This window comes from Pseudophryne corroboree, chromosome 6 (genome assembly GCF_028390025.1).
Source record: "Pseudophryne corroboree isolate aPseCor3 chromosome 6, aPseCor3.hap2, whole genome shotgun sequence".
NCBI classification, from domain to species: domain Eukaryota; kingdom Metazoa; phylum Chordata; class Amphibia; order Anura; family Myobatrachidae; genus Pseudophryne; species Pseudophryne corroboree.
The window spans coordinates 84,761,608-84,781,701 of record NC_086449.1 but is presented as its reverse complement, the minus strand read 5'-3'; the positions used below and the strand labels follow the sequence as shown (position 1 = coordinate 84,781,701).

General features: G+C 49.6%; 1 protein-coding gene across 5 annotated transcripts in view; it reads left to right on the top strand.

The window, feature by feature from the left end:
- The window catches only part of CDKN2D (cyclin dependent kinase inhibitor 2D), a 47,615-nt gene that overhangs the window by 6,845 nt on the left and 20,676 nt on the right, over positions 1–20,094 (top strand). For all 5 annotated transcript variants that reach the window (XM_063931396.1, XM_063931397.1, XM_063931395.1 and 2 more), the window contains exon 2: positions 12,478–12,642. In XM_063931396.1, the coding sequence (XP_063787466.1) occupies positions 12,502–12,642 (141 nt within the window). In that variant the 5' untranslated portion in view covers positions 12,478–12,501. The remainder of the gene's footprint in view (positions 1–12,477; positions 12,643–20,094) is intronic.

Sequence of the window (20,094 nt, the reverse complement as noted above, 5' to 3'; positions counted from 1 at the left end):
CCCGCCTGAGGTTAGGGAGCGCTGGGAAACACCTCCTAGGGTGGACAAAGCGCTAACACGCTTATCAAAACAAGTGGCGTTACCCTCTCCTGAGACGGCCGCACTTAAAGATCCATCAGATAGGAGGATGGAAAATATCCAAAAAGGTATATACACACATGCAGGTGTTATACTACGACCAGATATTGCGACTGCCTGGATGTGCAGTGCTGGGGTAGTTTGGTCAGAGTCCCTGATCGAAAATATTGATACCCTGGACAGGGACAATATTTTACTGTCGTTAGAACAAATAAAGGATGCATTTCTTTATATGCGTGATGCACAGAGAGATATCTGCACACTGGCATCACGGGTAAGTGCTATGTCCATTTCGGCCAGAAGAGCTTTATGGACACGACAGTGGACAGGCGATGCGTAGAGTAGTTATTTGGGGTCGGTCTATCGGATTTGGTGGCCACGGCTACGGCCGGGAAATCCACCTTTCTACCTCCAGTCACTCCCCAACAGAAAAAGGCACCGACCTTTCAACCGCAGCCCTTTCGTTCCTTTAAAAATAAGAGAGCAAAGGGCTATTCATATCTGCCACGAGGCAGAGGACGAGGGAAGAGACAGCAACAGGCAGCTCCTTCCCAGGAACAGAAGCCCTCCCCGGCTTCTACAAAAGCCTCAGCATGACGCTGGGGCTTCGCAAGCGGACTCGGGGGCGGTAGGCGGTCGTCTCAAGAATTACAGCGCGCAGTGGGCTCACTCGCAGGTAAATCCCTGGATCCTGCAGATAATATCTCAGGGGTACAGGTTGAAATTAGAGACAGAGCCACCTCGCCGTTTCCTGAAGTCTGCTTTACCAACGTCCCCCTCAGAAAGGGAGACGGTTTTGGAAGCCATTCACAAGCTGTATTCTCAGCAGGTGATAGTCAAGGTACCTCTTCTACAACAAGGGAAGGGGTATTATTCCACTCTTTTTGTGGTACCGAAGCCGGATGGCTCGGTAAGGCCTATTCTAAATCTGAAGTCCTTGAACCTGTACATAAAGAAGTTCAAGTTCAAGATGGAGTCACTCAGAGCAGTGATAGCGAACCTGGAAGAAGGGGACTTTATGGTATCCTTGGACATCAAGGATGCGTATCTCCACGTTCCAATTACCCCTCACACCAGGGGTACCTCAGGTTCGTTGTACAAAACTGTCACTATCAGTTTCAGACGCTGCCGTTTGGTTTGTCCACGGCATCTCGGGTCTTTACAAAGGTAATGGCCGAGATAATATTTCTTCTTCGAAGAAAAGGCGTATTAATTATCCCATACTTGGACGATCTCCTAATAAGGGCAAGGTCCAGAGAACAGCTAGAGATGGGTTTAGCACTATCTCAAGAGGTGCTAAAGCAGCACGGATGGATTCTGAATATTCCAAAATCCCAATTATTGCCGACAACTCGTCTGCTGTTCCTGGGGATGATTCTGGACACAGTTCAGAAAAAGGTTTTTCTTCCCGAAGAAAAAGCCAAGGAGTTATCTGACCTGGTCAGGAACCTCCTAAAAACCAGGAAAGGTGTCTGTACATCAATGCACAAGAGTCCTGGGAAAAAATGGTAGCTTCTTACGAAGCAATCCCTTTCGGCAGATTCCATGCAAAGGGATCTGTTGGACAAATGGTCAGGGTCGCATCTTCAGATGCACCTGCGGATAACCCTGTCGCCGAGGACAAGGGTATCCCTTCTGTGGTGGTTGCAGGAGGCTCATCTATTGGAGGGCCGCAGATTCGGCATGCAGGATTGGATCCTGGTGACCACGGATGCCAGCCTGAGAGGCTGGGGAGCAGTCACACAGGGAAGAAATTTCCAGGGAGTGTGGTCGAGCCTGAAAACGTCTCTTCACATAAGCATTCTGGAACTAAGAGCAATCTACAATGCTCTAAGCCAGGCGAAACCTCTGCTTCAAGGAAGACCGGTGTTGATCCAGTCGGACAACATCACGGCAGTCGCCCATGTAAACAGACAGGGCGGCACAAGAAGCAGGAGGGCAATGGCAGAAGCTGCCAGGATCCTTCGCTGGGCGGAGAATCACGTGATAGCACTGTCAGCAGTATTCATCCCGGGCGTGGACAACTGGGAAGCAGACTTCCTCAGCAGACACGACCTTCACCCGGGAGAGTGGGGACTTCATCCAGAAGTTTTCCACATGCTATTCAACCGTTGGGTAAAACCAATGGTGGACATGATGGCGTCTCGCCTCAACAAGACACTGGACAGGTATTGCGCCAGGTCAAGAGATCCGCAGGCAATAGCGGTGGACGCGCTGGTAACACATTGGGTGTACCAGTCGGTATAGGTGTTTCCTCCTCTGCCTCTCATACCAAAGGTTTTGAGGATTATACGGCAAAGAGGAGTAAGACTAGTGGCTCCGGATTGGCCAAGAAGGACTTGGTACCCGGAACTTCAAGAGATGGTCACGGACGATCCGTGGCCTCTACTTCTGAGAAGGGACCTGCTTCAGCAGGGTCCTTGTCTTTTTCAAGACTTACCGCGGCTGCGTTTGACGGCATGGCATTTGAATGCCAGATCCTAAAAGGAAAAGGCATTCCAGAAGAAGTCATTCCTACCTTGATAAAGGCAAGGAAGGAAGTCACCGCGAAGCATTATCGCCGTATTTGGCGAAAATATGTTGCGTGGTGCGAGCAGCGGAGTGCTCCGATGGAGGAATTTCAACTGGGTCGTTTTCCTACATTTCCTGCAATCAGGATTGTCTATGGGTCTCAAATTGGGATCTATTAAGGTTCAAATTTCGGCCCTATCAATATTCTTCCAAAAAGAATTGGCCTCAGTCCCTGAGGTCCAGATTTTTATCAAAGGAGTACTGCATATACAGCCTCCTGTGGTGCCTAAGGTGGCACCGTGGGATCTAAATGTAGTTTTAGATTTCCTCAAATCCAATTGGTTTGAACCACTAAAGAATGTGGATTTGAAATATTTCACATGGAAAGTGACTATGTTACTGGCCCTGGCTTCGGCCGGGAGAGTATCTGAACTGGCGGCTTTGTCTTATAAAAGCCCTTATTTAATTTTCCATTCGACATAGGACAGAGCTGCGGACGCGTCCGCATTTTCTCCCTAAGGTGGTATCAGCGTTTCACCTGAACCAGCCTATTGTAGTGCCTGCGGCTACAGACGACTTGAAGGACTCCAAGTTGTTGGACGTTGTCAGAGCCTTAAAAATATACATTTAAAGGACGGCTGGAGTCAGAAAATCTGACTCGCTGTTTATACTGTATGCACCCAACAAGTTGGGTGCACCTGCTTCTAAGCAGTCGATTGCTCGTTGGATTTGTAACAAAATTCAACTTGTACATTCTGTGGCAGGCCTGCCACAGCCTAAATCTGTTAAGGCCCATTCCGCAAGGAAGGTGGGCTCATCTTGGGCGGCTGCCCGAGGGGTCTCGGCATTACAACTCTGCCGAGCAGCTACGTGGTCAGGGGAGAACACGTTTGTAAATTTTTACAAATTTGATACCCTGGCAAAGGAGGACCTGGAGTTCTCTCATTCGGTGCTGCAGAGTCATCCGCACTCTCCCGCCCGTTTGGGAGCTTTGGTATAATCCCCATGGTCCTTTCAGGAACCCCAGCATCCACTTAGGACGATAGAGAAAATAAGAATTTACTTACCGATAATTCTATTTCTCGGAGTCCGTAGTGGATGCTGGGCGCCCATCCCAAGTGCGGATTATCTGCAATACTTGTACATAGTTATTGTTAACTAATTCGGGTTATTGTTTAGGAAGCCATCTTTCAGAGGCTCCTCTGTTATCATACTGTTAACTGGGTTTAGATCACAAGTTGTACGGTGTGATTGGTGTGGCTGGTATGAGTCTTACCCGGGATTCAAAATCCTCCCTTATTGTGTACGCTCGTCCGGGCACAGTACCTAACTGGAGTCTGGAGGAGGGTCATAGGGGGAGGAGCCAGTACACACCACCTGACCTGTAAAAGCTTTACTTTTGTGCCCTGTCTCCTGCGGAGCCGCTATTCCCCATGGTCCTTTCAGGAACCCCAGCATCCACTACGGACTCCGAGAAATAGAATTATCGGTAAGTAAATTCTTATTATCGTCCTAGTGGATGCTGGGGTTCCTGAAAGGACCATGGGGAATAGCGGCTCCGCAGGAGACAGGGCACAAAAAGTAAAGCTTTAGGATCAGCTGGTGTGCACTGGCTCCTCCCCCTATGACCCTCCTCCAAGCCTCAGTTAGATTTTTGTGCCCGGCCGAGAAGGGTGCAATCTAGGTGGCTCTCCTAAAGAGCTGCTTAGAAAAGTTTAGCTTAGGTTTTTTATTTTACAGTGAGTCCTGCTGGCAACAGGATCACTGCAACGAGGGACTTAGGGGAGAAGAAGTGAACTCACCTGCGTGCAGGATGGATTGGCTTCTTGGCTACTGGACATTAGCTCCAGAGGGACGATCACAGGTACAGCCTGGATGGTCACCGGAGCCTCGCCGCCGGCCCCCTTGCAGATGCTGAAACGAGAAGAGGTCCAGAATCGGCGGCAGAAGACTCCTCAGTCTTCTTAAGGTAGCGCACAGCACTGCAGCTGTGCGCCATTTTCCTCTCAGCACACTTCACACGGCAGTCACTGAGGGTGCAGGGCGCTGGGAGGGGGGCGCCCTGGGAGGCAAATGAAAACCTTTTTTGGCTAAAAATACCTCACATATAGCCTCCGGGGGCTATATGGAGATATTTAACCCCTGCCAGAATCCGTTAAGAGCGGGAGACGAGGCCGCCGAAAAAGGGGCGGGGCCTATCTCCTCAGCACACAGCGCCATTTTCCCTCACAGAAAGGCTGGAGGGAAGGCTCCCAAGCTCTCCCCTGCACTGCACTACAGAAACAGGGTTAAAACAGAGAGGGGGGGCACTAATTTGGCGTTAGAAATATATAAAAAAGATGCTATAAGGGAAAACACTTATATAAGGTTGTCCCTATATAATTATAGCGTTTTTGGTGTGTGCTGGCAAACTCTCCCTCTGTCTCTCCAAAGGGCTAGTGGGTCCTGTCCTCTATCAGAGCATTCCCTGTGTGTGTGCTGTGTGTCGGTACGTGTGTGTCGACATGTATGAGGACGATGTTGGTGAGGAGGCGGAGCAATTGCCTGTAATGGTGATGTCACTCTCTAGGGAGTCGACACCGGAATGGATGGCTTATTTAGGGAATTACGTGATAATGTCAACACGCGCCAAGGTCGGTTGACGACATGAGACGGCCAACAAACAATTAGTACCGGTCCAGACGTCTCAAAAACACCGTCAGGGGTTTTAAAACGCCCGTTTACTTTAGTCGGTCGACACAGACACAGACAGGGACACTGAATCCAGTGTCGACGGTGAATAAACAAACGTATTCCTTATTAGGGCCACACGTTAAGGGCAATGAAGAAGGTGTTACATATTTCTGATACTACAAGTACCACAAAAGAGGGTATTATGTGGGATGTGAAAAAACTACTGTAGTTTTTCCTGAATCAGATAAATTAAATGAAGTGTGTGATGATGCGTGGGTTCCCCCCGATAGAAAATATGGGCGGTATACCATTTCCCGCCAGAAGTTAGGGCGCGTTGGGAAACACCCCTTAGGGTGGATAAGGCGCTCACACGCTTATCAGAACAAGTGGCGGTACCGTCTATAGATAGGGCCGTCCTCAAGGAGCCAGCTGACAGGAGGCTGGAAAAATATCATAAATAGTATATACACACATACTGGTGTTATACTGCGACCAGCGATCGCCTCAGCCTGGATGTGCAGAGCTGGGGTGGCTTGGTCGGATTCCCTGACTAAAAATATTGATACCCTTGACAGGGACAGTATTTTATTGACTATAGAGCATTTAAAGGATGTATTTCTATATATGCGAGATGCACAGAGGGATATTTGCACTCTGGCATCAAGAGTAAGTGCGATGTCCATATCTGCCAGAAGATGTTTATGGACACGACAGTGGTCAGGTGATGCAGATTCCAAACGGCACAAAGGTGTATTGCCGTATAAAGGAAGAGGAGTTATTTGGGGTCGGTCCATCGGACCTGGTGGCCACGGCAACTGCTGGAAAATCCACCGTTTTTACCCTAAGTCACATCTCTGCAGAAAAAGACACCGTCTTTTCAGCTTCAGTCCTTTCGTCCCTATAAGAGTCATATCTGCCCAGGGATAGAGGAAAGGGAAGAAGACTGCAGCAGGCAGCCCATTCCCAGGAACAGAAGCGTTCCAACCCTTCTGACAAGCTCTCAGCATGACGCTGAGACCGTACAGGACCCCTGGATCCTACAAGTAGTATCCCAGGGGTACAGTTTGGAATGTCGAGACGTTTCCCCTGCGCAGGCTCCTGAAGGCTGCTTTACCAAGGTCTCCCTCCGACAAGGAGGCAGTATGGGAAAAATTCACGAGCTGTATTCCCAGCAGGTGATAATTAAATTACCCCTCCTACAACAAGAAAAGGGGTATTATTCCACACTATATTGTGGTACTGAAGCCAGAAGGCTAGGTGAGACCTATTCTAAATCTAAAAAAATTTGAACACTTACAAAGGTTCAAATCAAGATGGAGTCACTCAGAGCAGTGATAACGAACCGGGAAGAAGGGGACTATCTGGTGTCCCGAGACATCAGGGATGCTTACCTCCATGTCCCAAATTTGCCCTTATCACTAAGGGTACCTCAGGTTCGTGGTACAGAACTGTCACTATCAGTTTCAGACGCTGCCGTTTGGATTGTCTACGGCACCCCGGGTCTTTACCAAGGTAATGGCCGAAATGATGGTTTTTCTTCGAAGAAAAGGCGTCTTAATTATCCCTTACTTGGACGATCTCCTGATAAGGGCAAAGTCCAGGGAACAGTTGGAGGTCGGAGTAGCACTATCTCGGATACTGTTACAACAGCAGGGGTGGATTCTAAAGATTCCAAAATCGCAGCTGATCCCGACAACAAGTCTGCTGTGCCTAGGGATGATTCTGGACACAGTCCAGAAAAAGGTGTTTCTCCCGGAAGAGAAAGCCAGGGAGTTATCCGAGCTAGTCAGGAACCTCCTAAAATCAGTGCATCATTGCACAAGGGCCATGGTAAAAAAATGGTGACTTCCTTCGAAGCAATTCCAGTCGGCAGATTTCATGCAAGAACTTTTCAGTGGGATCTGCTGGACAAATGGTTCGGATCGCATCTTCAGATGCATCAGTGGATAACCCTATATCCAAGGACAAGGGTGTCTCTCCTGTGGTGGTTACAGAGTGCTCATCTTCTAGAGGGCCGCAGATTCGGCATTCAGTTTTGGATGTTGGTGACCATGGAGGCCAGCCCGAGAGGCTGGGGAGCAGTCACACAAGGAAAAAATTTCCAGGGAGTGTGATCAAGTCTGGAGATTTTTCTCCACATAAATATAGCTAAGGGTAAATTTATAATGCTCTAAGCTTAGCAAGACCTCTGCTTCAAGGTCAGCCGGTATTGATCCAGTGGGATAAAACATCACGGCAGTCGCCCACGTAAATAGACAGGGCGGCACAAGAAGCAGGAGGGCAGTGGCAAAAACTGCAAGGACTTTTCGCTGGGCGGAAAATCATGTGATAGCACTGTCAGCAGTGTTTCATTCCGGGAATGGAAACTGGGAAGCAGACTTCCTCAGTAGGCACGACCTCCACCCGGCAGAGTGGGAACTTCATGGGGAAGTTTTCCACATAATTGTAAACCGTTGGGAATTACCAAAGGTGGACATGATGGCGTCCCGTCTGAACAAAAAACGGGACAGGTATTGCGCCAGGTTAAGAGACCCTCAGGCAATAGCTGTGGACGTTCTGGTAACACCGTGGGTGTACCAGTCGGTGTATGTGTTCCATCCTCTGCTTTTCATACCTAAGGTACTGAGAATTATAAGACGTAGAGGAGTAAGAACTATACTCATGGCTCCGGATTGGCCAAGAAGGACTTGGTACCCGGAACTTCAAGAGATGCTCACAGAGGACTTATGGCCTCTGCCGCTAAGAAGGGACTTGTTTCAGCAAGTACCATGTCTGTTCCAAGACTTACCGCAGCTGCGTTTGACGGCATGGCGGTGGAACGCCGGATCCTAAGGGAAAAGGCATTCAGGAAGAGGTCATTCCTACCCTGGTCAAAGCCAGAAAGGAGGTGACCGCACAACATTATCACCACATGTGGCGAAAATATGTTGCGTGGTGTGAGGCCAGGAAGGCCCCACGAAGAAATTTCAACTCGGTCGATTCCTGCATTTCTTGCAAATAGGAGTGTCTATGGGCCTCAAATTGGGGTCCATTAAGGTTCAAATTTCGGCCCTGTCGATTTTTCTTCCAGAAAGAAGTGGCTTCAGTTCCTGAAGTCCAGAAGTTTGTCAAGGGAGTATTGCATATACAACCCCCTTTTGTGCCTCCAGTGGCACTGTGGGATCTCAACGTAGTTCTGGGATTCCTCAAAACACATTGGTTTAAAACCAGTCAAATCCGTGGATTTGAAGCATCTCACATGAAAAGTGAACATGCTCTTGGACCTGGCCTGGACCAGGCGAGTGTCAAATTGGTGGTTTTTTTTCTCAAAAAAGCCCATATCTGTTTGTCCATTCGGACAGGGCAGAGCTGCGGACTCGTCCCCAGTTCTCTCCCTAAGGTGGTGTCAGTGTTTCACCTGAACCAGCTTATTGTGGTGTCTTGCGCCTACTAGGGACTTGGAGGACTCCAAGTTGCTAGATGTGGTCAGGGCCCTGAAAATATAGGTTCCAGGACGGCTGGAGTCAGGAAAACTGACTTGCTGTTATCCTGTATGCACCCAACAAACTGGGTGCTCTTGCTTTTAAGCAGACTTTTGCTAGTTGGATGTGTAATACAATTCAGCTTGCACATTCTGTGGCAGGCCTGCCACAGCCAAAATATGTAAATGCCCATTCCACAAGGAAGGTGGGCTTATCTTGGGCGGCTGCCCGAGGGGTCTCGGCTTTGCAACTTTGCCGAGCGGCTATTTAGTCAGGGGCAAACACGTTTGTAAAATCCTACAAATTTGATATCCTGGCTAAGGAGGACCTGGAGTTCTCTCATTCGGTGCTGCAGAGTCATCCGCACTCTCCCGCCCGTTTGGGAGCTTTGGTATAATCCCCATGGTCCTTTCAGGAACCCCAGCATCCACTAGGACGATAGAGAAAATAAGAATTTACTTACCGATAATTCTATTTCTCGGAGTCCGTAGTGGATGCTGGGCGCCCATCCCAAGTGCGGATTATCTGCATTACTTGTACATAGTTACAAAAATCGGGTTATTATTGTTGTGAGCCATCTTTTCAGAGGCTCCGCTGTTATCATACTGTTAACTGGGTTCAGATCACAGGTTGTACAGTGTGATTGGTGTGGCTGGTATGAGTCTTACCCGGGATTCATAAATCCTTCCTTATTGTGTACGCTCGTCCGGGCACAGTACCTAACTGAGGCTTGGAGGAGGGTCATAGGGGGAGGAGCCAGTGCACACCACCTGATCCTAAAGCTTTACTTTTTGTGCCCTGTCTCCTGCGGAGCCGCTATTCCCCATGGTCCTTTCAGGAACCCCAGCATCCACTACGGACTCCGAGAAATAGAATTATCGGTAAGTAAATTCTTATTTTCTGGGTCCCATAGCAATGTATGCTTTTGAGCTCCCCTTATGCCTCCCCACATAGCATTAGACCACCCCACATGGTAGATAGCAGTTATGGCAGTATTGCGGGGCAAATGGGGGGTTAGGTGCAGGAAGTGCTGTAGGCAGTGTTAGGGGTAGGGAGGCATCAGTACCCAGGATTCGGCGAGTCCTGCTCCCCGTCAACTTTTAAGATCAGCTTCTCTGTGTCCTTGTTGAAGCCCTACCGCTATAACACGAGGTGTGTGCTGGGCACTGCTTTGGTTTGGGGATTGTTTGCGTGTATGCTGAGCACTGTGTGGGTGTGGCAGTTGTGTCTATGCTGAGCACTGTGTGTGGATATGGGAGTTTGTTTGCTGGTCACTGTGTATGGGGGGATGTATTATGGGCACTGTGGGTATGGAGTACCCATATGCTAGGCGCTGGGGGGGGGTGTATAATGAGCACTGTGTGGGTATGGGTGGTGCGTATGATGGCCAGTGTGTGGGTATAGAGGGTGCGATGAGCATTGTAAGTGTGTATAATGGGCACTGTGTGGTATAGGGGTGTTCGTGTGATGGGCGCTGTGTGGTATGGGTGCTGTGTGGTATGGGTGTGCGTATGATGGGCGCTGTGTGGTATGGGTGTGCGTATGATGGGCGCTGTGTGGTATGGGTGTGCGTATGATGGGCGCTGTGTGGTATGGGTGTGCGTATGATGGGCGCTGTGTGGTATGGGTGTGCGTATGATGGGCGCTGTGTGGTATGGGTGTGCGTATGATGGTCACTATGGGGGTGTGTATACTGGGCATTGTGAATAATGAGCACTGTGTAGGTATGGGGGTGTTTATAATGGGCACTGTGTGGGTATGTGGAATAGAATGGGTGCAGTAGAGGTGGAAGGGGGTAGGTTAGGTGCAGTACTGGTAGCAGGATGGGAGCAGTAGTGGTAGCAGGGGGCAGGATGGGTGCAGTAGTTGTAGGGGGTATGATAGGTGCAGTACTGGTAGCAGGATGGGAGCAATAATGGTGGTAGCAGGGGCAGGATGGGTGCAGTAGTAGTAGGGGGTAGGGTAGGTGCAGTAGTGGTAGCAGGGGGCAGGATGGGTGCAGTAGGGTTTAGGATGGGTGCAGTAGGGGGTAGGATAGGTGCAGTAGTGGTAGCAGGGGGTAAGATAGGTGCAGCAGTGGTAGGGGGTAGGATGGGTGCAGTAGTGGTAGCAGGGGGTAAGATAGGTGCAGTAGTGGTAGGGGGCAGGATTGGTGAAGTAGTGGTGGTAGCATGGGGCAGGATGGGTGCAGTAGGGGGTAGGATAGGTGCAGTAGTGGTAGCAGGGGGTAAGATAGGTGCAGTAGTGGTGGTAGCAGGGGGCAGGATGGGTGCAGTAGTGGTGGTAGCAGGGGGGCAGGATGGGTGCAGTAGTGGTAGGGGGTAGGATAGGTGCAGTAGTGGTAGCAGGGGGTAAGATAGGTGCAGTAGTGGTAGCAGGGGGTAAGATAGGTGCAGTAGTGGTAGCAGGGGGGCAGGATGGGTGCAGTAGTGGTAGCAGGGGGTAAGATAGGTGCAGTAGTGGTAGCAGGGGGTAAGATAGGTGCAGTAGTGGTAGCAGGGGGTAAGATAGGTGCAGTAGTGGTAGCAGGGGGGCAGGATGGGTGCAGTAGTGGTAGCAGGGGGTAAGATAGGTGCAGTAGTGGTAGCAGGGGGTAAGATAGGTGCAGTAGTGGTAGCAGGGGGTAAGATAGGTGCAGTAGTGGTAGCAGGGGGGCAGGATGGGTGCAGTAGTGGTAGCAGGGGGTAAGATGGGTGCAGTAGTGGTAGCAGGGGGTAAGATAGGTGCAGTAGTGGTAGCAGGGGGTAAGATAGGTGCAGTAGTGGTAGCAGGGGGTAAGATAGGTGCAGTAGTGGTAGCAGGGGGTAAGATAGGTGCAGTAGTGGTAGCAGGGAACAGGATGTGTGCACTAGTAGTTGATAGTGGAACGGACGCTGGGGGAAAAAGATGCAGTGTAACAGGAAGCGCACCTACTTTGCTGCCTGCGCCCTCACAGGTATAATGTGCAGGTGTTGGCCATGTTATTAAATGCATATAGGAAAGTGAAACTAAAGATTTATCAGTGCCATTCCCCCAGGTCGCAGCGCTCTGACCTCCTCATAGTTTGCGGTCGTGGTGCCCGACCGCATTGACATGTCCCGCTCGGCCACAGCTCATCTTCTCTGCAGCAGACCCACCGGGCTGCCCGTGGTGAAGGCCCTTCTCTCCTTCTCCTCGGCTCCCTCCTGCATCTTCCATACGCCTGTCATTGTGATGACCCACACGGTTGCCACCAGCACATGCAATGGGTTGGAGGCAGCGCAGGGAGGAGGGGCCGACGTCTCAGGTGGCGCTTGGATTGGGAGACGCTGCCGGCAGCGATTGGATGTTGACAAGCTGCCGGCGGCTATTGGCTGGTGAGGCAGGGCTTGGGGATTTCTATTGGCTGTGAGTCGGCGGTCAGCAAAAAACAGCGCGTCCTGCGGGACCCGCTCACTTTTAAAATCCGAGTCCCTCACTGCCCGTAGCGCGTAAAAACGCGCCATAGCGCGTATTTTGCGATCACTGTAGATTGTGTTAATAGCTACATTTCATTTAGATTTTTACTAATGCTGTGTTATGATACATTTTATTGTAACGTTTAACTTCTGGTTGACCTTTATGTACTACAATCCTGATCGTGTTGGCTAAACTTGAATCTTATGTCTCCTTTTTTTTTTTTTTTTTGTTCATCTATGTAAGAAAATAACTTGCACCACGTAGAAGGCTATTAATGTGAGATTGTGCAGGATGGGTGCACGGCCCAATGTAAGCCTGTCTTTCTGCTTACACACAGGACTACTGTCATCTACACCACCCCATGTTGCTACAAGAGACCAGCGCCGGTGACCTCCTGACACGGGCAGCAGCTCAGGGAGACCTTGAGGAGGTGAAAAGGCTGCTCCACCAGGAGAGGGTTCATCCGGACTGTCTAAACCGCTTTGGAAAGACTGCCCTGCAGGTGCGGCTGAGATGTAACACTCTCTATAGACATAGAGAAATAGTACTGTGGACTCCAGAGCTTGCACTCCACTTAGGAGGCCCAAGTGAATGTGCATAATTTACATTTCACTTTGTATATACAGAGAAACGTAGAGGGAGCATTACCACTATTGCCTATTGTCCTGTCTATTGGATGCAATTCTGCATTCACAGCGCCACTTCTCTGATTCTGATTGTAAGTTGATGGCTGTTCTTACATTGTATGATTGGACAGCACATAAAGAGACACTGGGACAGTGACTAGCCTTTTTGTTTGTCAGGGAGGTGAGTGACTGGTTTAGTTGATTGTAGTGGAACAGGTGATTATCCCTGTTGTGGCACCACGCCCCGCTCTCTGGGTGTGTGAATAATTAGCAGTCACACCATGCACGCAGGGGGTGTGTCTGCATTGGAATAAGGTTGGATGCATGTTGCGTTCTTGCCAAGGCAGGGCTGGCAGCTTCTGGCCTGGAGGGTAAATAAAGGCAGGTGGCACAAGCTCTACTACCAGTGTGCCCGAGCTCTACTACCATTGTGCCCGAACGGAAGAATTGGTGTGACAAACACTGGGCAGGCTTGGCTTTATATAACCAATAAAATATAAAAATCATTGTTCTGGCAAAGAGTTGTAGTCAACTATAGCACAGTCCCATCTGACCTGTGTTCAATGTAAACTATTCCAGTAGGAATCATTGGCCAATATACCATACAAAGAACATCTCAGTGACTGATATTTAGTACAGAGAGCATCTTAATAACCAATATATAATACAGAGTGCTTCTCAGTTACTGGTATACATTTCAACAGCTCAATAAATGGGTTATTTGGTCTATAGATCTACACTGTCTAGAAAGACAGTTCATAGATCGACACCAAGTGGTCGACATGGTCAAAAGGCCAACATGTAAATGGTTGACAGGTTCAAATGTTTGACACACACGTGGTAGACCATTTGTTTTTTCTGTTTGTTTTTTTTATTTCAACTTTTTCATATTTTACCATCGTGTGGATTACAATTGGGAATAATAACCTGCCCGAAGCATGGCGAGCAAAGCGGTACACTAATTGGGATTCCTTGTGCTGTTATGGGGAAGACGACACAAAAGAAACCTGAAAAATGTTGTTGACCTTTTTTGTATTGACCTTTTGTCATGTCGACCTCTACTACTGTCTACCTTTCTCATGTCAACCTAATGACCAAGTTGACCTTTTGACCCTGTCAACCTTCTCCATGTCAATCTTGTGGGGCTGACCTTTTGCTTGTAGATCTAATGATCCACACCCAATAAATGGTATACAATACAGAGAATATTTTCGTAACATGACAGAGAGCATCTTAATGAGTAGTACAGGCCTGGACAACCTGTTTCTCTCCATCTATTGTGAAACTACAAGTCCCAGCATGCCATGCCACAGTTTTGCTATTAGGGAACACTAAAGCTGTGGCAGGGCATGCTGGGTTGTATAGTTTCATAAAAACTGGAGAGCCGCAGGTTGGACAGGCCTGTACTAGTGCATATTATAAATTGTGCTGACCCCAGATCTGTAGTAAATCCGAGCTGTAACGCTGACACTGCAGAACTGTGCCATCAATTCCTGTGTTACAAACCAATTAAAGCTTTTCCTTGTTATTGGTGCTGGAACAAGGAGCCGCATTGGCGGGTTTGAGACTGCCCAACGATGGGCACCCTTAGCCTAAGACACCCACAGTTCATGTTTGGGGAAAGGGAATATAGTCCTTTCTCTGACGTCCTAGTGGATGCTGGGACTCCGTCAGGACCATGGGGGGATTAGCGGCTCCGCAGGAGACAGGGCACAAAAATAAAAGCTTTAGGACTAGGTGGTGTGCACTGGCTCCTCCCCCTATGACCCTCCTCCAAGCCTCAGTTAGGTTTTTGTGCCCGTCCGAGCAGGGTGCAATCTAGGTGGCTCTCCTAAAGAGCTGCTTAGAAAAAGTTATTAGGTTTTTTATTTTCAGTGAGTCCTGCTGGCAACAGGCTCACTGCAACGAGGGACTTAGGGGAGAAGAAGTGAACTCACCTGCGTGCAGGATGGATTGGCTTCTTAGGCTACTGGACACCATTAGCTCCAGAGGGATCGAACACAGGCCCAGCCATGGAGTCCGGTCCCGGAGCCGCGCCGCCGACCCCCTTGCAGATGCCGAAAAGTGAAGAGGTCCAGAAACCGGCGGCAGAAGACTTTTCAGTCTTCATGAGGTAGCGCACAGCACTGCAGCTGTGCGCCATTGTTGTCAGCACACTTCACACCAGCGGTCACTGAGGGTGCAGGGCGTTGGGGGGGGGGGCGCCCTGGGCAGCAATGATAATACCTTGTTCTGGCTAAAAATACATCACATATAGCCCCTGGGGCTATATGGATGTATTTAACCCCTGCCAGGTCTCACAAACACCGGGAGAAGAGCCCGCCGAAATAGGGGGCGGGGCCTATCTCCTCAGCACACAGCGCCATTTTCCTGCACAGCTCCGCTGCGAGGAAGGCTCCCAGGACTCTCCCCTGCACTGCACTACAGAAACAGGGTAAAAAAACAGAGAGGGGGGGGCACTTTTTTGGCGATATTGATATATTAAGCTGCTATAAAGGAAACAACACTTCTGTAGGGTTGTTCCTATATATTTATAGCGCTTGGGTGTGTGCTGGCAAACTCTCCCTCTGTCTCCCCAAAGGGCTAGTGGGGTCCTGTCTTCGATAAGAGCATTCCCTGTGTGTCTGCTGTGTGTCGGTACGTGTGTGTCGACATGTATGAGGACGATGTTGGTGTGGAGGCGGAGCAATTGCCGGTAATGGTGATGTCACCCCCTAGGGAGTCGACACCGGAATGGATGGCTTTGTTTATGGAATTACGTGATAATGTCAGCACGTTACAAAAATCAGTTGACGACATGAGACGGCCGGCAAACCAGTTAGTACCTGTCCAGGCGTCTCAGACACCGTCAGGGGCTGTAAAACGCCCTTTACCTCATTCGGTCGACACAGACCCAGACACGGACACCGAATCTAGTGTCGACGGTGAAGAAACAAACGTATTTTCCAGTAGGGCCACACGTTATATGATCACGGTAATGAAGGAGGCTTTGCATATCTCTGATACTGCAAGTACCACAAAAAGGGGTATTATGTGGGGTCTGAAAAAACTACCTGTAGTTTTTCCTGAATCAGAGGAATTGAATGATGTGTGTGATGAAGCGTGGGTTAACCCCGATAGAAAACTGCTAATTTCAAAGAAGTTATTGGCATTATATCCTTTCCCGCCAGAGGTTAGGGCGCGCTGGGAAACACCCCCTAGGGTGGATAAGGCACTCACACGCTTATCAAAAGGCGTTACCGTCTCCTGAAACGGCCGCCCTCAAGGATCCAGCTGATAGGAGGCTGGAAACTACCCTGAAAAGTATATACACTCATACTGGTGTTATACTGCGACCAGCCATCGCCTCAGCATGGATGTGCAGTGCTGGGGTGGTTTGGTCGGATTCCCTGACTGAAAATATTGATACCCTGGATAGGGACAGTATTTTATTGACTATAGAGCAATTAAAGGATGCTTTTCTTTATATGCGAGATGCTCAGAGGGATATTTGCACTCTGGCATCGAGAGTAAGTGCGATGTCCATATCTGCCAGAAGAAGTTTATGGACGCGACAGTGGTCAGGTGATGCGGATTCCAAACGGCATATGGAAGTATTGCCGTATAAAGGGGAGGAATTATTTGGGGTCGGTCTATCGGATTTGGTGGCCACGGCAACAGCCGGGAAATCCACCTTTTTACCTCAGGTCCCCTCCCAACAGAAAAAGACACCGTCTTTTCAGCCGCAGTCCTTTCGTTCCTATAAGAACAAGCGGGCAAAAGGACAGTCATATCTGCCCCGAGGCAAAGGAAAGGGTAAGAGAGTGCACCAAGCAGCTCCCTCCCAGGAGCAGAAGCCCTCCCCGGCTTCTGCAAAGCCCTCAGCATGACGTTGGGGCTTTACAAGCGGACTCAGGGGCGGTGGGGGGTCGACTCAAGAATTTCAGCGCACAGTGGGCTCACTCACAGGTGGACCCCTGGATCCTGCAGGTAGTATCTCAGGGTTACAGGTTGGAATTCGAGAAGTCTCCCCCTCGCCGGTTCCTAAAGTCTGCTCTGCCAACGTCTCCCTCAGACAGGGCGACGGTATTGGAAGCCATTCACAAGCTGTATTCTCAGCAGGTGATAGTCAAGGTACCCCTCCTACAACAGGGAAAGGGGTATTATTCCACACTATTTGTGGTACCGAAGCCGGACGGCTCGGTAAGACCTATTCTAAATCTGAAATCTTTGAACCTGTACATACAAAAATTCAAGTTCAAGATGGAGTCACTCAGAGCAGTGATAGCGAATCTGGAAGAAGGGGACTTTATGGTGTCCCTGGACATCAAGGATGCTTACCTGCATGTCCCAATTTGCCCTTCACATCAAGGGTACCTCAGGTTCGTGGTGCAAAACTGTCATTATCAGTTTCAGACGCTGCCGTTTGGATTGTCCACGGCACCTCGGGTCTTTACCAAGGTAATGGCCGAAATGATGTTTCTTCTGCGAAGAAAAGGCGTATTAATTATCCCTTACTTGGACGATCTCCTGATAAGGGCAAGGTCCAGAGAACAGCTGGAGGACGTAGTAGCACTAACCCAAGTAGTGCTGCAACAGCACGGGTGGATTCTGAATTTTCCAAAATCTCAATTGACCCCGACGACACGTCTGCTGTTCCTGGGAATGATTCTGGACACGGTTCAGAAAAAGGTGTTTCTTCCGGAGGAGAAAGCCAGGGAGTTATCTGAACTTGTCAGGAACCTCCTAAAACCAGGAAGTGTCTGTGCATCAATGCACAAGAGTCCTGGGAAAAATGGTGGCTTCTTACGAAGCGATTCCATTCGGCAGATTCCACGCACGAACTTTTCAGTGGGATCTGCTGGACAAATGGTCCGGATCGCATCTGCAGATGCATCAGCGGATAACTTTGTCTCCACGGACAAGGGTGTCTCTTCTGTGGTGGTTGCAGAGTGCTCATCTGTTAGAGGGCCGCAGATTCGGCATACAGGACTGGGTCCTGGTGACCACGGATGCCAGTCTGAGAGGCTGGGGAGCGGTCACACAGGGAAGAAACTTCCAGGGAGTGTGGTCAAGGCCGGAGATGTCTCTTCACATAAATATTCTGGAGCTAAGAGCGATTTACAATGCTCTAAGCCTGGCAAAACCCCTGCTTCAGGGTCAGCCGGTGTTGATCCAGTCGGACAACATCACGGCAGTCGCCCACGTAAACAGACAGGGCGGCACAAGAAGCAGGAGGGCAATGGCAGAAGCTGCAAGGATTCTTCGCTGGGCGGAAGATCATGTGATAGCACTGTCAGCAGTGTTCATTCCGGGAGTGGACAACTGGGAAGCGGACTTCCTCAGCAGATACGATCTACACCCGGGAGAGTGGGGACTTCATCCAGAAGTCTTCCACATGATTGTGAACCGTTGGGAAAAACCAAAGGTGGATATGATGGCGTCCCGCCTCAACAAAAAACTGGACAGGTATTGCACCAGGTCAAGAGACCCTCAGGCAATAGCTGTGGACGCTCTGGTAACACCGTGGGTGTTCCAGTCAGTGTATGTGTTTCCTCCTCTGCCTCTCATACCAAAAGTACTGAGAATTATACGGCAAAGGGGAGTAAGAACGGTACTCGTGGCTCCGGATTGGCCAAGAAGAACTTGGTACCCGGAACTTCAAGAGATGCTCACGGAAGATCCGTGGCCTCTACCTCTAAGACGGGACCTGCTTCAGCAGGGACCGTGTCTATTCCAAGACTTACCGCGGCTGCGTTTGACGGCATGGCGGTTGAACGCCGAATTCTAAGGGAAAAAGGCATTCCGGAAGAGGTCATCCCTACCCTGGTAAAAGCCAGGAAGGAGGTGACTGCACAACATTATCACCGCATTTGGAGAAAATATGTTGCGTGGTGTGAGGCCAGGAAGGCCCCGACGGAGGAATTTCAACTGGGTCGATTCCTACATTTCCTGCAAACAGGATTGTCTATGGGCCTCAAATTAGGGTCCATTAAGGTTCAAATTTCGGCCCTGTCGATTTTCTTCCAGAAAGAATTGGCTTCAGTTCCTGAAGTCCAGACTTTTGTAAAAGGAGTACTACATATACAGCCCCCGGTTGTGCCCCCAGTGGCTCCGTGGGATCTTAATGTAGTTTTGGATTTTCTCAAATCCCATTGGTTTGAGCCACTCAAATCGGTGGATTTGAAATATCTTACATGGAAAGTAACCATGCTACTGGCCCTGGCTTCAGCCAGGAGAGTGTCAGAATTGGCGGCTTTATCGTATAAAAGCCCATATCTGATTTTCCATTCGGACAGGGCAGAACTGCGGACGCGTCCTCAGTTTCTGCCTAAGGTGGTTTCAGCGTTTCACCTGAACCAGCCTATTGTGGTGCCTGCGGCTACTAGCGATTTGGAGGATTCCAAGTTGCTGGACGTTGTCAGGGCATTGAAAATATATATTTCAAGGACGGCTGGAGTCAGAAAATCTGACTCGCTGTTTATACTGTATGCACCCAACAAGCTGGGTGCTCCTGCTTCTAAGCAGACGATTGCTCGTTGGATTTGTAGCACAATTCAACTTGCACATTCTGTGGCAGGCCTGCCACAGCCTAAATCTATCAAGGCCCATTCCACAAGGAAGGTGGGCTCATCTTGGGCGGCTGCCCGAGGGGTCTCGGCATTACAACTCTGCCGAGCAGCTACGTGGTCGGGGGAGAACACGTTTGTAAAATTCTACAAATTTGATACCCTGGCTAAAAGAGGACCTGGAGTTCTCTCATTCGGTGCTGCAGAGTCATCCGCACTCTCCCGCCCGTTTGGGAGCTTTGGTATAATCCCCATGGTCCTGACGGAGTCCCAGCATCCACTAGGACGTCAGAGAAAATAAGATTTTACTTACCGATAAATCTATTTCTCGTAGTCCGTAGTGGATGCTGGGCGCCCATCCCAAGTGCGGATTGTCTGCAATACTTGTACATAGTTATTGTTACAAAAAAATCGGGTTGTTATTGTTGTGAGCCGTCTGTTCAGAGGCTCCTACGTTTGTCATACTGTTAACTGGGTTCAGATCACAGGTTGTACGGTGTGATTGGTGTGGCTGGTATGAGTCTTACCCGGGATTCAAAATCCTTCCTTATTGTGTACGCTCGTCCGGGCACAGTATCCTAACTGAGGCTTGGAGGAGGGTCATAGGGGGAGGAGCCAGTGCACACCACCTAGTCCTAAAGCTTTTATTTTTGTGCCCTGTCTCCTGCGGAGCCGCTAATCCCCCCATGGTCCTGACGGAGTCCCAGCATCCACTACGGACTACGAGAAATAGATTTATCGGTAAGTAAAATCTTATTTCTCTAACGTCCTAGTGGATGC